Genomic DNA, 16426 nt, shown 5'->3' with positions numbered 1-16426 from the left:
TCATCATCATCATCATCATCATCATCATCATCATCATCATCATCATCATCATCATCATCATCATTACATCACTTAAAAACATCTGACCAGGTTAATTCTTTTTACATTATTATTATTATTTTATTACAGACAATGAGAAAGGAAGAGTTTAAAGGCTCATTTCACATCTAGCAGGGTCACTTTTCAGGGTCACTTTAACAGAAATGATAAAAAAAATAAAAACTATTTAAATAAAATTGATGCAGCTTCATAACTAGATGCACAGTGTTTCGGGTATACTGCCTTTAAGCTCACACTGTGCCCATTGACTTTTCTCAATCAAGCTTTTTGAATTTTGTGCAGTGAATTGCAAAAACTGCGTGCGCATGTTCTCCATGATTTACGGTAGCGGCGCTCCTCCAATCCCACTGCACTTGCTCCTGGCTGCGGTCGCATCTCTTTGCCAGAACTTCAGGAATACGGACGCACTGAGCCTCTCCGGCGCTATATTGACTCACGGTGCCTCTCCATGCTTTTTACGCACACTTATGTTTGTTTGTTTTTTTAGACAATAACGCTCTGGTGGGTTCTGATCTGACTGCTTTTAGTTGGACTCGTCCTTTTGTCGCTGCTGCTGCTGCTTTGCGTCGTCGGAGCGCTGATCTCATCCTCCAGGCAGCGACGTTAAGACCTTCCTGCTTTATCGGGATCAGAGCCTTATTTTAACGCGTTGCGTAACCAGGTGCCGCAGGTGAGGCTGAGGAGAGGTATTTCAAGTCATTTTATTGTGTCAGAGACCGTCCGTGTTCATGCCAGATCTGCAGCGCTTCAGGTTTTCTTACCATAGCATGAATCCTTTGTTGGGGGCTAACGCGCATCACCAACAACATCCGCATCAGCTCCACAGCCCCGGACACCCCGACTCCCCCTCCGGCCTGCTGCCCGACGCCCTTCTCCCTGGGGCGGACCTTTTGGGCGAGCAGTCCGGCACTGGGCCATCCTCCTCCTCCTCTGCGCAGACCTCTCCCTTCCTCCATCACCTCTCCGGACACTACCAGCACCGCACCGCGCCCCCTCCTCCACCGCCTCCCGCCGCCATGGCTCTCAGAAACGACCTCGGCTCAAACATCAGCGTCCTCAAGACACTCAACCTTAGATTTAGATGCTTCCTGGCCAAGGTGCACGAGCTAGAGCGAAGGAATAAGATCTTAGAGAAGCAGCTTCAGCAGGCCCTGGACGCCAATAAAATGTGCCAAAGCTGTGAGCAGACCAGGGGCCCCACTCAGGAGGCCTGTGTGCAGACGGGGTTTGTCATACCACTGAGACCCGGCTCCCTGCCCTTCCACAACACCAACAACTCGGCCCGAAGACCCACCTCCCTGTTCAACTCTCCTGCGGCCGCGCCAGGAGAGCCCCACTACAGAGGTAACCCGTCCATCACCATCAGCCAGGCCTCTCCCTGTGTGGACTCCCCCACCTGCACCACCGGGACATCCACCGCCACCAACCCTCCTCCGCGCTACATCCCGGGCACCATCTGGTCCTACAACCACACGCGCCGGTTCGGCTCTGCGGGCGCCGAGAGGGTGACCAGTCCCGGGGTGTCCTGGGTGCACCCCGATGGCGTCGGGGTGCAGATCGACACCATCACGCCCGAGATAAGAGCCCTGTACAACGTCCTGGCCAAAGTCAAGAGGGAGAGGGACGAGTACAAGCGCAGGTAATAACTTTGTGCAGCTTAATGACCTTAAGTTAATCTACAGTGGTGTGTTTATCTTTATTTAAACATGAGACCAGTTTAAATTTGCTTAATCAGCTTTTTTTAAATTCTGGTTCAATAGGGCCGTTGTTTTCTTCAAGCTAAATTGTTTGTCAGTGTGGAGATGTTTGACTCAACAGATCAAAACTAAATCAAATACTTTGGTGTCCCTTTGATGCTTGCCTCAGTGTTGTTATGATTCTCGGAGGCCAGTAAACAGCTGCACAGTCAGCATACTGCATGCATGAGACACCTCCATTTCCTTCAGCTGCAGGCCTGAACCCACTGCACGTGTGCGGCCACAGAACAGGTGCCGTTCTACAAATACAGATGAGTGATCAACTCGCGACAGGCTAAATATACCGTGGAATGAAGGTCAAAGCCATGTGGGGACTTTTTCCAGTGTAAACTCGGAGGCTGATTCACGGAACACTTGGGCTCACGTTCTCAAATCTGAGTCGCAGACACAGAGCACGGGCCAACGTTTCTCTGATCATTGTATGGTCAGAGCCACTGCTGCATGTGGCACTGGCTATATCCACGTTCATGTGTTGTGGCTGAAGGAAAGAGAATCCACCAGAGGATTTGTCACATCTCCCAGAGCAGGAGTGACTCAGTGGCAGAGCATTCATCTAATGTGCAGCTGCATGTTTTTGAATGTGTTCATGTGACTGTGTGGTGGGTGCTGCTGAGGCTGTATAATCAACATTTTTCTTTCAGATTGGCTCAGGGCGTCTGTGGCTACATTAGCTTAGATACCACCACCGCTAATTGTGACAGAATAATGCAGTGGTTTTCAGAAAGATGAAAACTCAATTGGACTATAGAGCTTTTTCTCCACAAAATCTTTTACTGCTTACACAGACAGGCATATGTGTGACTGTTGCATTAGCAGCCTGTCAGTTTTAAAGTAATGGCTCTGATGAACGGTGTGACGTCACATGAACGCAACAGATTATGGCGAGAATCTGGCTTTAAATGACAGAAAAAACATGTTATTTCAATGCAAAACAACAACAACAACATACTTGTACAACACATATGTAGACACTAGCCCTGTCACGATAACAAATTTGAAGTTCGATGTATTGAGGCAGGAAAGTATCGCGATAAATGAAATCAAGAAATCAAAGTTTTACAAAGAAAAAAATAAGGGGGAAATACTAATAAATGTACAGACGATAAATATCGAGCCCAAAAATGTATAATTTATCTGTTATTTATTGAACGATAAAGGCTCATTCATACTTCACAAGACGCAAGAACTTCTTGATCTTGCACCCTGAGCTGCAGAACAAAATGAAGTCACTTTTGTAACTGAAGACCTTTCCATGGCGACAAGGCATAAGTGACTACATTTTGACTACACTGGTGTTTTTTCTTGTAAAACTTTCAAGCAGAAAAAGGCACCCTAAAAAAAGTAATCTTGAAATAAGTAAATAAAGATATTTACACTTAAAATAAGATAAAACAACTTTATTTTGATTTATTTCAAGTAGATAAAGATTTTTTTTAATCTAGTTTTGAGTGCAGTGATTTCTTTTATGTTAAATTGAGTGTAAATATCTTGCCCCATGTCCAGATTTCTTGAAATTAGACTCTCAAATCAAGGACAAATTTACTTAATTCAAGAAAATTTCACTCATTTTTTGAAGTGTTGCAAAAAGACCCCATTTGTTAAATAAGCCTTAACCATTCATTGACTGTAATAATGTTTAATACGTATGCAAAACAACAAACATGAGGTGACAGCCATGTTGAATCCCACCCAAGCACAAATATGGTCTTTAGTGTTCAAGCCATATCGCCCTTATTGTGCAGTATATATGTTATTGTGGAGTTTTTATGTTCTTTCCACGTCCGTGTAGGTTTCTTCCGGGTTTTCCCTCTCTCCCCAGTTTCTCCATCGACCCAAAAACACGTAATGGGCTCCTCGTCTCGCTAGGTACTCTAAAATCTGGATCTGTTTGCGCAGCATTCGCCCACTGCTCCTGACAGTTTGGCCCTGTGAACATGGGGCAAACACAGAGGACCAGGAAAATAAGGAAAAACTAGATTGTTTTTTTTTTTTTGAAGAATGGCCAAAGAAAACAGAAACGGCCAAATGAAAAAAAAGCCCAACAACAAATAAACAAATGGTCAGTGGGATAATTTGTAGTTGAGCTCACAATCGATGGTCGCAGTCAGCAAACTGATTTAGCTCTGTGTGTCAGCTGATGACTGGGTGATTTGCACTTCACTGAAACGGCTGAGGGAAAGAGTTTAAAGACATTGCCTTACCCCAGCAAAATAATTCAACTGTGAGTCTGGTCGATTCAAACGGGTCAGACAAACAAGTTATTGATGAAGAAATGAATAATTGATGACTATATGAAATGATGTCTAGATTGTTATGGCCTCATACAAATGTAGTTTTGTTTATTGCTTTAAAGCTGTTTCTCTATTGCTTTAGCACATCATTTTAAGTCTTTTCCAGGTATCATTTTTGATTCAAGCATACCTCGACATGTGAGTCTGTTTTTCATGACAGCAAAAACATTTTTCTCAGAACAAAGAGACACATGCCCCTTCAGTAAAGTCACAATGTTAATGCAATTCTGCAGGCCCTGTTGTTCACACATGCAAACATACTTTGTCCATTATTTTGTCTCTTTCTTTCCATGTGGAAACTCAAACATTACAGCAACTCATGACAACGAGCTGACTCATAGTTCATATTTTTCAAACGTGGTAAAGGAGAGCATAGCAACGAGTGTAATCAGACCATAACATAGAAAGAAGTCTTAGTTATCAGAGTGAAAAGTGTTAATCAAGGGGCGAACACTCTGGCACAACTGTACGTATATTCTCAGGCTTGTATCAAAACTACATGACATTTTTGCAGCCTCTAAAACACAATGGTCTACCACTCTGCCAAAACCACAAAACAAGGTCACACGCTCTAATATTTAGTTGCACCGTCTTTAGCTTTGATTTCACTGTGGCATTGTTTCCACAAGCTTCTGCAATGTCAAAAGATCCAGTGTGGCATTTATTCATCCTGTATTGATGAGGGGAGAGTGCGACCACTGCACAAAGCAATCTCTAGCACATCCTAAAGACCTGGACTCTGTTGTGGCCAATCCATGATGTCTCGTGCTCCCTGAACGACTCTTCTTTTTTTTTTTTGGATTATGCCCATGCCATCAGGGAAGAAGGAAATCTATTGATGGAATAACCTGGATGTTCAGCTGATCTCATTCTTTGGGCACATAGTGTTGCTGAACCATGACTCCACCAAAACAATGCACACTCTTAGCCCATCGACCAAAGACGCAGGAGACCAAACCCCATGACCTGACGCTTTGCAGAAACAGAAGTAAAGGAAGAGTGCAAATTAAGCAAAAGTAGTGCCACATACAACAAACTACAATTTCAAGAACTCATCGATTTCTTCTCTGCGTTTTGATTGTTCAATGTGATCGTGTTAACTCGACACAGGCTTTATTTTTCTTTACATTTCTCTCTCTGGTCATGTTCAAAATACAGCACAAACAAAACATTACCCTATATACATCCAGGGTGAGGATATTGTTACGTATAGTCAAGCCTTGAAGTCTAATATAATATTTCCATATGAGTTCACATGTTCTTATATCTTACCCATGTTTATGAACCGTTTGTCGTCAGTGTGATCTCATCTTACTTTGTACAATAGTCACCGAAACCCCTCTCCTTGAGTGAAACTGGTTCTTTACATTTCAAACAGGACAAATACAAAGCCAGCAGATGTGAGGAATCCTGCTCTTATTTACTCTCCACAGGGCGAGGTGGTTTATGTGGTTCGATTCACTGCTGGTGCTGTGCAATGCTCAAAGGCTGCGTTCATTGTGAAATCATAATGACAGACTGTATTTAAATAATGGGAACGATTAGAATTCAATGATGAAATTAACCCTTGGCCTTAATGTTTTTATGTCTCCTCCGTCAACATAAATGGCCTGAGTTAGTTTTAAAGAAGTGCTGGCGTTATTCACTCGCACAGATGTATTTGTTTTCACTTTAAGCCACAGGATTACAGTTTTTCTCAGCTCGCTTTGGCACATGCTGTATCTCTCACATTCAAAAAACACACTTGTTCATTTTGTTGTTGCATTTAGGAAAAAGCAAATGCTGTTTTACATTTTTCTATACTTGTCTGACCCATCATAACATTATTGCTTCCATGTATTGCACCTAAAATGTTCTACACTTTTTACATAGAAAGATAAGGCTTCTGTGAGATATAATTAGCAAAATATACAGATTAATGTCTAAGTTCCAAAATTACAGTAAGTAATCTTGATAAGAAGCTGGAGGTAGGTCTGTGTGACACTGCACTGCAGTCGTTCACTGCTCCTGTCCCACTGCCACAAAACACTCCACTGTGACCTAAACCCAATACAGTGGAGAGTGTATTTTTTAGTGTCTCAAAAGTAACATAATGCAACAGACTATATGTACACAAATGAATGAATAAGCTGCTGTAAATGTCCGTTTTAATCTGAGAAATGCACCAAACCAACTGAGAAAAACTGTAATATGAAAAAAGAAGCAAATACAGTCACTGTGAAGGGAAAGGGGAGAGTAATTTATTTATGTAGCTTGTGCTTTCCACAGACGCAAAGCACTAACAAAGAATGATAGTGCAGCCTACGCAGTTTGAGGTTTCAGTTCAAATATTTCATTCAAAAACTGCTCATAGAGTTAAACAGACACCCTGCCCTCCATCTGACAACATGATACCGATTGTAAAAGGTTGTGAACCCAGTCTATTGTACAGTGTGTGTTCCTTGCTGATCCCTTCCATTTCTCATCCTTTGTGGAGCGCACCTGGCCCCGTCTCCTCCCTCCGCTCCTGCCCTCTGTGCCTGCTTCGTTTTGTTTTCACATTTTCTCAGCGCCAGCACTTCCTCCTCCAGGCACACGCCCTCCGCACGTACATGCTGCCTCTGCAATGCACCACGCGCACAAGCAGACGGGGGCTTGGCTGGGCCTCATGGCTTGCATAGAGGAGCACTTCTTGGCTCTGCCTCGCGCATTCTCACCTTACTGATCCAACAAGCGTCCTCTCTGTCAACAACAAGTCTCATCTCATGACTCAGGACATCACGGATTTAGTATTCCCATGTGGGGCCAATGCACTGCAGCCTAAAAAGCCTTGTGCCGCTGCTGCATCGTTCTCCCTGCGGACACATTGTGAAATACTGTGTTTGATGCTGAGCACTGTTGCCTCATATTGAAAACAGTCCAAACCACAGTAGTTTATACACAAGACCCTATCGAGACGGGATATTTAGTTCCTGTTTGTTAATTAAAAGATGCAGGGAATCCGTCTGCGCCCTCTGGTTATGAAGAAATGAAGCTCAAGTCGCACCTCTGCCAAATAAACCAAATAAATATGCATGCGATACACACTGAAGTTATCCATCTATGAAAGACAAAGCCAAACGGAGAAGTCTGTGAAGCATTTGCATTTTTTTCATCTGACTTTGCTTCATCAAATCAAGTACTTATGTCTTTGATCACGGTTTAGTCCCTATATGTTTAAAGAGCAGCTTTTAGTCTTCGCTCTTTGACAGTCTGACTCTCTTTGCCCCTGATTCATGTGTGCTGTTTGTGTTGCAGATGGGAGGAAGAAACCACAGTGAGGATGGACCTGCAGCAGAAGATGTCAGACCTTCAAGAGGTAAAAGTTACTGTCTGCATTATCTCAAAACTTAAAGCAATCGATATCTTTCCTCCCGGAGCTTCCTGTTTGAGAACAATACCTTTGTGGCACCAGACCCCCCATTGTAGTCTATTGCATCATCTCTCTATCTATTATTTTTTATTCCACCTTGAGTACTATTGTGGCTTTATTGTGCTTCTTGTAGTGCCTCGCAGCTTCCTGTGTTTTTCTCCTTATTGTATGAAGCGCTGCCAGTTACTGTATGTCGTTGACCCATTTAGGCGTTCACACAAACCACAAGTCGAATAGCACTCCCTTGACCAGAATTGCTGCACATCAATAAGTAAAAACTATCAGTAAAGCAAAGCTAAGTTACAGTAAAACCTCAGAGGAAAAGACATGGAAAAAGTGTTAGTTTTTCACTGAAACACGATTCATAGTTTACAGACAGTTTAAAAATCCTGCTCTCATTGAATCAAAGACATCTGTCATTGCACATATAATCCAAAATGTTAAAGCAAAATCGACTTTTTGAGCTAGTTACAATGTTATTCTTTCATCTGAAAAAAATACGTGAGTTGCAGTTGCATCTTTGAGTAATCTTTGATTCGCCTCTCGTGACTGGTCTTTGCATTGCGGCGGCAGTTCCCAGAAAACTCCTCCTGAGTCTAAAAAATATGACTTATTTAGACAGATAACATCAGTTGCATAATTATCATTTTATTTCAGTGAAGCAGCAATTTTAATGAAGAAATGTTGCGCAGAAAAGTAAACTTTTAAGCTGCTGACAGGAAGTGACATAGATAAAGGAAAAGTTCCAAAGCAGTTGAACACATTTCCCATTGACATAATATGGTCGCCACGGCAACAGTTTAAAATCATCTCTTCCTGTCGGTGCCCAATAAGGAAGTGAAACTATTAACATCACAAAAATGGCCAAACTAAAGAAAACTGGGATCTTAATTATATAATAAAATCTCATATAATTGTGTTAACTATGTTTTAGCAAAAATTTTGTCTAATGTGTCATATGCACTTTACTCCTCTCATCGTGAAGTGAAAACACTCGTTTTGTGTCGCTACAATTCTACGCAGCAAAGGGGAGCAAGAGGAATGGGGAGTAGGAGGGTCTTATTTTAGCTCAGAGGCTTTTATAACCAAGAAAGTGTATAGTGATAAAGATGTGTTTGGGAATATTATGAAATGCCTGGAAAAAGCATAATACCTCCTCATTAACACATCTTGAGACCCTTGCCATTGCAGATTGATATGAAGACAGACGGATTGGACAGTATTTAGTGTTATATCTGCCCTATATCTGCACGCTCTGACAACTATAATCACATTTTTAAGTGTGATTTCGACCCAAGAGTGCACTGCTTTGTGTAAAGATAACTGTGAGCTATTTGTTCTGCTACGTGTTTTGATCTGTGTCTTGTTAATTGATAAAACTCTAACTGGCATTCTAATGGGTAAATGTTTCCTTTCGTGCGCAGGACCTGCAGGAGAGCGAGGGCTGTCAGGATGAGCTGGCTCTCCGAGTGCAGCAGCTGAAGGCAGAGCTGGTCCTCTTCAAAGGCCTCATGAGCAACGTGAGTGCATTCAGTCGCACACAGTCACTCCACAGACAGCTCCAGTTACATAATCCTGGCCAACATCCCGTCAAAAGGGCTATTGTATCTGCGCAGAGCAGGCATTCTTTAACATAAACGGCCCAAATGACTGACATTGTCCGTATTAAGTGGTTAAGCGTCTGTGATTGAATTCATAAACAGATGCTTTCTTTCTTTGTTGACACTGTCATTCAACTCTTGCTTACCTACAACTCTCTGTTTTAAGGACACAGAAGGAGAATATTATCTGTACTCATTGCCTATTACATCTGTTATCCCCCAAACAAGCTAATAAAAAGAACCAAATTACTTCACTAATGATGTACTTCAAAGTATTAGCTAATAAAAGGCCATTCTTGATCCATGTTGTCCACAGAACCTGTCAGATCTGGACAGTAAGATCCAGGAGAAAGCCATGAAGGTGGACATGGACATCTGCCGCAGGATCGAGATCACCACTCGACTGTGCGACGTGGCTCAGCAGAGGAACTGTGAGGATGTCATTCAGATGTACCAGGTATAAATCAGATCCTTTGAGTAGCCAGGGCTGTCTCTGGTTTTCTGGGAGACCGATGCAAAAATGTTGTGTAGGGGATCCTGTAATTTGAGTTTTATTATATTGAAGACAGGAGGAGTCAATACTGTGCAAGGCATCTGTAAAATAACTACATTTTTACTTACCAAGACAAACTTTCAAAAGCTCCCTGAGGGGATAAGGGTCTCTCTGCATCTGCATAATCGGCTTTTAGCTTGAGATGTCTCCAAGTAACCAAAAAGAAATGTGTGTTGAATCAATGTAAACCAGTCAAATATTCATCCCATTGATTTTTGGAGTATAATCCTGTCTTGTGATTCCAGGTGCCAAACAACCAGCTGAATATCCGCCGCAAGCCCACGCCTCTGTCGTACAACAGCAGCGAGTGCGATGAACCGGTCAGCACCTCGGAGAGCGACGGGGGCGTGGCCAAAGAGGAAGAGCACGGTGGGTCGTCAGCCAATCAGATCAACGAGGAAATGCAGAGGATGCTCAACCAGCTGTAAGTCAACTGCGTTAGATTTGATAAGGTTTCTCCTGATTTCACTGATGTTTGTTTTGTGGCTAACACAGGCGCGAGTGTGAATTTGAAGACGACTGTGACAGTTTGGCCTGGGAGGAGACGGAGGAGACTCTGCTGCTGTGGGAGGACTTTCCTGGGTGCACCCTGCCTCCTGATCCAGCCCATCCACCAGGAGAGGTAACAGCCAGTTGTGCCATATTCACATTATTTATCATACTCAGGGGGTTTATGAAAGTCAGGCTGCAAGAATGGAACGTTCTTCAATCTTTAGAAGTTTTGAAGGTGTTATTTCTTGTGTCTGGCATTTGAGGTCAGTCCGAGTTTTGTCTGAAGCAATGGGCATTGGAGGATGCAAAGAGAGACAATCTGAACTTGATCGCACTGGAAATACAATCTGGACACGTGATGTTTGTTTGATGTTAGCTGAGATGTACAGGTTGGATATCCTTGTCTGTAAAACAATGTAATTTATAAGGGTTTAGTATGTAAGGGGAATGATGACACCGCATTTGCTGTTAACTGCTTTTGTCTTTAGTAATCGTGGTTGAAGTGTGCTAACCATGCTAACCGTAGAAATCACAGAAAGGCCGTTAGCTTGTTCCTGCTAATGTGTTTGAGTCTGTTTGAATTGAGGGTTTTATCCCCATACAAATTAGTGGCCATTGGATATTGTACAGAGTGTTGCTGATATTTTTTTTGTAATTCATGCAGTTCTTATGGATCTGGACCTGGGTCCCATCGTGCACCGTTAAGCTGAGATATTGTGCACACAAAAAGGTCATACTACCCGGGTAGTGGTAAATCAGAGCTCTGAGCATTCTTTTTATTTTTATTTTATGGACATTTGAGCCCTCTTGGGTATTTTTGAGGGACTGTGGGGACTGGTTAGGGGTAAACAAAAGAAACTTGTGGAAATGGAAAATAAATGCAGGTTTTGTTCATCTTTATTATAAACAGTGTTCTATTTTTATTTCACCTTCAGATTCGTGGGTACTTGTATTGAGCTTAGCGGTTCACTTTATACATGCTACACTATGATGCTAACTACTTCTTGATACAGTCTTGCTAAATGTTGATTTCATGATTTGGTCCATTATTTCTCCCCCCCCCCCCAAAAAAAATAAATAAAAAAATTCAAGCTAAAAGAAACCTACTCAATAAGTGAATCTGAAGTTGTCAAAACTATTCACACTAAAAAAAAGCTTTGAGAGTGATAGTTTCGTGAGGGAAGGTTTACAACAATCACATTTTTCCCCTCTCTTTCGGCTGTAAAACCATAAAGAGCATCTATTGCGTTTCAGATGAGCATTGAGTGCCACTTTATTGTCCTATTTCCAGACAGCAACATAAGGGAAATCAAAGACTTTATTGAGCGTATTTGTTTACATGAATTCCTGGTGGTATTTGTGGTTATGCATCATCTGTGTGGAGTTTCAGTATATGGGTTCCAGTACGAGAACAAATGGTCTTTCTACAGTATAATGCTTCTTCTGAGTTTACTCTTCACTATTATTGGTTACAGGCTGATCAATGAAGGAGTGGATGGGGACAAGTAGATCACATGTTTCTTATTTTGAGCACAGAGCTTGATGAAACAGAAAAACTTTTAATTATGATATTACCGTCTCTCCAAAATCATCCTCACCGGATCACACGTCTCAGTTTCATGTAATATTGTTTTATCAGGACCTTTTTATGCAACTTTATTTAGCTCAGTATCAATGCATGTCTTCGTTTTGTCCTTCAGGAGGACTGTCTGGAAAAGGTGATTAATGATACCGAGTGTCTGTTCAAGTCCCGGGAGAAAGAGTACCAAGAGACCATCGACCAGATTGAGGTCAGTCCACTGCTGTGTCCACCTCCTGCATGAGAGCATGTGATTTATAATATTTATAATATTTATACAGTAGTGACCTAAAAAAAATATTATATACTGTATACTCTTTCACATTCCATCATGGCTGCTTTCATTCAATAACACTGAAAAGGGATAACAATGAGATGGAGAGTAGCAATTCTGAAGGAGACTGTGCTACGAGTGTGTGACAAAACAATGGTGTCCGAGAGGATAGGTGAAAAATTGGATGCAGGAGAAGTTTATCTACCAGTGCAGAACCCGGAGACATGAACTCAAGACATCACGCGAGTCTGACCATTCAGGTCTGGCTATACTTCCACATCTCCAGAGAGATAAATAACCTGTTGTGCGTCATACTGATATGCAAGCCAAAACATGCAGTGCCTGAGTTATGGCTGTACAGCAGAGAAAGTACAACCGTAGAGCATCACCCAATATTAATCTCATAAATTGTGATTTCTCTAACAGTATGTGTCCTATACACTATTCTGAGGGACTTAACAATTCTTATTCCACTACTAGAGCAAAACAGAGTTTGGGCTTATAAAATTCAAAATGCAGATGTCATGACTTGGTTTACCAAAGGGTATGTCTAGCAGAATGCAAAATATATTAAAAAAAACTATTTGAACAAAAATGTTCAAAGCCATTTTGGATCAATAAAGCATTTTCTAACCTACAAAAAGCCGGTTGGATCCTGGGACAGCATTAAAGGAAGTTGCTTGGTTGTTACAGCTCAAATCAATGATTAAAATTGAAAAGAAATAGTCTTTTATGAAATTAATTAACATTATTGTTCTGTTTTCTCGTTCTAGAAGACAAATATTTTGTCAAAAGTGTTGAAAACATTATCGTTCGAGTATCAATATCGTAAGCCAAGTATCATCAACGGTACCCAGCCCAATTATCAAATACACAAAAAAATATAAAATGTTTTACACATAATTATAATTTCCAGGTATTTTAACCTGAAACAATACCTGGACAAAATGTCTTCTCTGTTAGGATAAATTGATTGAATTTAAATTATTTCGTGATTTGATTTGATTTGATTTTGAAAACAACCTCAATACTGTATAATGTTAAAGTGTGTGTTGTGTTTGTGATGCAGCTTGAATTGGCCACAGCAAAGAGCGACATGAATCGTCACCTGCACGAGTACATGGAGATGTGCTCCATGAAGAGAGGCCTGGACGTGCAGATGGAGACCTGCAGGAGGCTCATCACACAGAGCGGAGACAGGTAACGCCCATCTTACTAAACTATAAATATGTGTATGAACTCTGTCCTATCCTCTCTACCAGGTTTTATTTCCATAAACAACAACCAAAAAAAAAAAAGTTACCACAAATAAAAATGTCACACACAGTATTATTGTGTTGGACGGGAGTAGGAGAAAATGAGTCTGTCTCACAATGGTCTCACTCAAGCTCAAGCTTAAGGGGTGAACCGGGAAGAGCTAACATATAAGGATTAATTACAGCCTGCATTCACTGTATTATTTAATTAAGCTTCTGCAAAGTCAGAAGATCCAATGTTACATTCATTTTTCACCAAGATCTCGTATTGATGATGGGAGAGTGTGACCACTGTGCAAAGCCTTCTCCTGCACATCCGAAAGATTCTCAATGGGGTTAATCTGGACTCTGTTGTGTCCTATCCATGCGTGAAAATGATCTCATCTCATGCTCCCTGAAGCACTCTTTCACAATATGAGCCCGATGAATTCTCATCTTTGGGAACATAGTGTTGCTGAATCTAGACCTGACCAACTGGAGTAACCCTAGATTATAACAAGACTTTTTTTTTTGGTCTGGCAGTGCTAAGATATCTTTTTCACACAGTTGATAAACTTTGGATCACTACAACAGCCAACCATTGGGAGTCTTTTCATCCAACCCCTAACAAGAAATAATATTATTTGGATATTTAATTCATAGAGACTTAAGCCCTGGCACCCTCCATCACACATTATGACACATTCTACTTTATAGCTTAGGCTCACCCTGTTTTTTTGTTTTTTACAGCAACTCACCAGCTCCTGGTTGCTCTGATGACAGTGATCAGAAAGACAGCGACCGCTCCTCGGCCTCTCCATCCTCTTCCTCGAGCAACGGGAAATCCTGACACTGACCTTCACTACCGTAATAGACCAAATGCAATAGAGACCTGAATTTAACATTGTAGACAAGTCTGTTTATGATCCCGGAAGTGGTCACAATGGTAGTTGCTGGTATTGTCAGTAAAGTTAGACAGTGCTCTTTTGAGAGAGATGAGACCTAGATTGCACTGTATCTCCACTGGTGCTCCCTTTCGGCATGGAGACTATAAAATGTTACTGAGTCCTATTTGTTGTAAAAACAATATTAGCTTTTGTGGAGTATATGAGATGTCATCATTTAATTGAATGGCCTTAACACTTCTGCTTTTGTTCTGAGCACTCACTGTGTTGAACTTCACTTTACAGCACTGTGAGAACATGGTAATAGGATAAGCACATGGAAATAGAGTAGAAATAGCGTGGGAATAAAAAAGGATTAGCGGCTGCGGACAGTTAGCAAGCAGGCTAGTTTATGGCTGTTAGCATTTAGCCATCAAACGTCACAAAAGCTGTCAACCCATCAACCACATTTAGGTGAGGTCAAAGCCTAGTTAGAAATTAATGAATGTACAGACCTTCCAAGATGTTACTTTAGAGACAAATTAGTGGATAAAATTGTCCACTGAGCTAAATGCTAACTCAAATTCAGCCAAGCTTATTTCGCCAGAAAACGCCCAAAAAGTGTGAAAAACTGTGTTTCCCAGAGAATTCAAATTTCCCCCTTCCCCCGTCTGTATCTATAATACGTTGATACAGACGTTATATGAATACCATGAAACTGACAAAACCCATGCGTTAGTATTGCTCCGTTGCCTCCATATTCATTTGTATGAGGATGGAAAGTTCAATTTAAAACGAGTCCGGGATTCGACGGCTAACGAAATGTGTGCGTTTGTAGGAACAGGCTCGGATTTCTATGTTTACTATTAGGGATAATGTATTTCCATGTTGCTATAAAAGTACTAGCCCTGTTTCCTGGAAAGGTACAGCCTTTGAATTAGGCTTTATGTTTAACCATATTATTAGGCGTGTTAGTTTAAACACAATTTTCATTATTACACTTTAACTTATTTCGATCCTATTACCGTGTCTTTACTCTGCTGTACTGTAAAGTGCTACCACAAAAACAGCAGAAGGAGCTGAAGTAACGACACTAGTAGCTTAATTAATGATATGTCCTTTTGCCTGTTACATAAATGTTATTGTCTGAACTGAAAACTTAGGTGAACTCAGAAATTATAATGATTCCTCTTTTGTTATACAAGCTCATCTGTAAGTCACACTGATCATTTTATACAGCCAATGTAAATAGTTCATGACTTTTCAGCCAAAAATATTATTTGAAACTATCTGAGCGAATGATTTTACTTTTGCTTGCGTAACTTCAAAGCAAGAATGAGAAGCCCTTCTAGCACCATTGTGAATCGCCATTTAAGCAAAATAAGTGGCTAAAACGTAAACAATGTCGTCACCTTCCTCTCGTCGAATGGCTCTTAAGAGAAAACTGCAGAGCTCACTACAGCTGCACTAACACGCTGCCAATCTCTCAGTGCAGTGGACGTCAGTGCAGTGGACGTCCCTTTAAAGCCGGCATTTATTTTTAGCCGCAGTGCTTGGCTCAGGACCTGTATGTGAACTGCACAGAGCTCTACCACTAAACTAATTAATATTGTATATAATAGCCCCTGTAGATGTGAATTAGCCACCTCGAGTGCCAAAATCAAGATCCACCGGCGGATGGAAAAGAATGGTTACGTCTCGCTGCCCAGGCTGTCTCACCAAGGTGCTTGATGTATAAAGATGTAAATAATGAAACCTATTTTTGAGCTTGTAAATGATTGCTAGTAGGTACAAAAAAAATGGATGAAAAGAGCCACTAAATTCATTGACACACCAGGAAAAAAGAACATACCTCATCTACTCTGCAAAAAAGGATTATCTTTAAGAGAAAAAAGGTCGGTTTGAGCAGGTTTAAGTAAGTGCGGTTGGGTTATCAGACTTAGAGTAATTCACATTTGTATGAACCTTGAATAAGAATAAAAAATCCTGTCTTTATACGATAGGACCTGAGGAACTGAGGGCCTTCCATAGCGTTCAGTGCGAGGCAATGAACCTCGCAGTTTGGTGGGGATTTTGGAGCCACCTCCATTATGCTGAATAGGGCGATAATAAAAATAGCAAAAGGAAAAAACAGGATGTGGATGCGCATGTTAAGACAAAAACGTGGAGGTCAGAATGACGAGCCTGTGTTCAATAATGACCTGAAGAGGGACAAAAAGTTGAGGGCAAGGAACTTCCAGAGCCTTCCTCCATTTCCTTATGGTTTCCGGAAGAATGAGGCAATAATTAGTCCTTGATAAATAGTCTGT

General features: G+C 41.3%; 1 protein-coding gene across 1 annotated transcript; it reads left to right on the top strand.

Annotated features, from left to right (window-relative positions):
* The first annotated feature begins 388 nt into the window (after positions 1 to 388).
* iffo1b (intermediate filament family orphan 1b) lies at positions 389 to 14708 on the top strand. The gene is made up of 9 exons (XM_079561338.1): positions 389 to 1699; positions 7385 to 7445; positions 8924 to 9019; positions 9417 to 9557; positions 9899 to 10077; positions 10149 to 10275; positions 11846 to 11935; positions 13068 to 13198; positions 13984 to 14708. The coding sequence occupies exons 1-9, from the start codon at positions 789 to 791 to the stop codon at positions 14081 to 14083; spliced, it is 1836 nt and encodes a 611-aa protein (XP_079417464.1). The 5' UTR covers positions 389 to 788; the 3' UTR covers positions 14084 to 14708.
* Positions 14709 to 16426: the final 1718 nt, after the last annotated feature.

This window comes from Gobius niger, assembly GCF_951799975.1.
Source record: "Gobius niger genome assembly, chromosome: 8".
Classification (NCBI taxonomy): Eukaryota; Metazoa; Chordata; class Actinopteri; order Gobiiformes; family Gobiidae; genus Gobius; species Gobius niger.
The sequence above is the reverse complement of the archived record's forward strand: the minus strand, read 5'-3'. Positions and strand labels throughout refer to the sequence as shown.

Excerpts from the sequence above, each read along its gene's own strand:
- iffo1b (XM_079561338.1), top strand. The coding sequence starts at position 789 with ATGCCAGATCTGCAGCGCTTCAGGTTTTCTTACCATAGCATGAATCCT. Across the intron at positions 1,700-7,384 it reads AGGGACGAGTACAAGCGCAG|ATGGGAGGAAGAAACCACAG; the intron begins GTAATAACTTTG and ends TTTGTGTTGCAG. Across the intron at positions 10,276-11,845 it reads CAGCCCATCCACCAGGAGAG|GAGGACTGTCTGGAAAAGGT; the intron begins GTAACAGCCAGT and ends TTTGTCCTTCAG.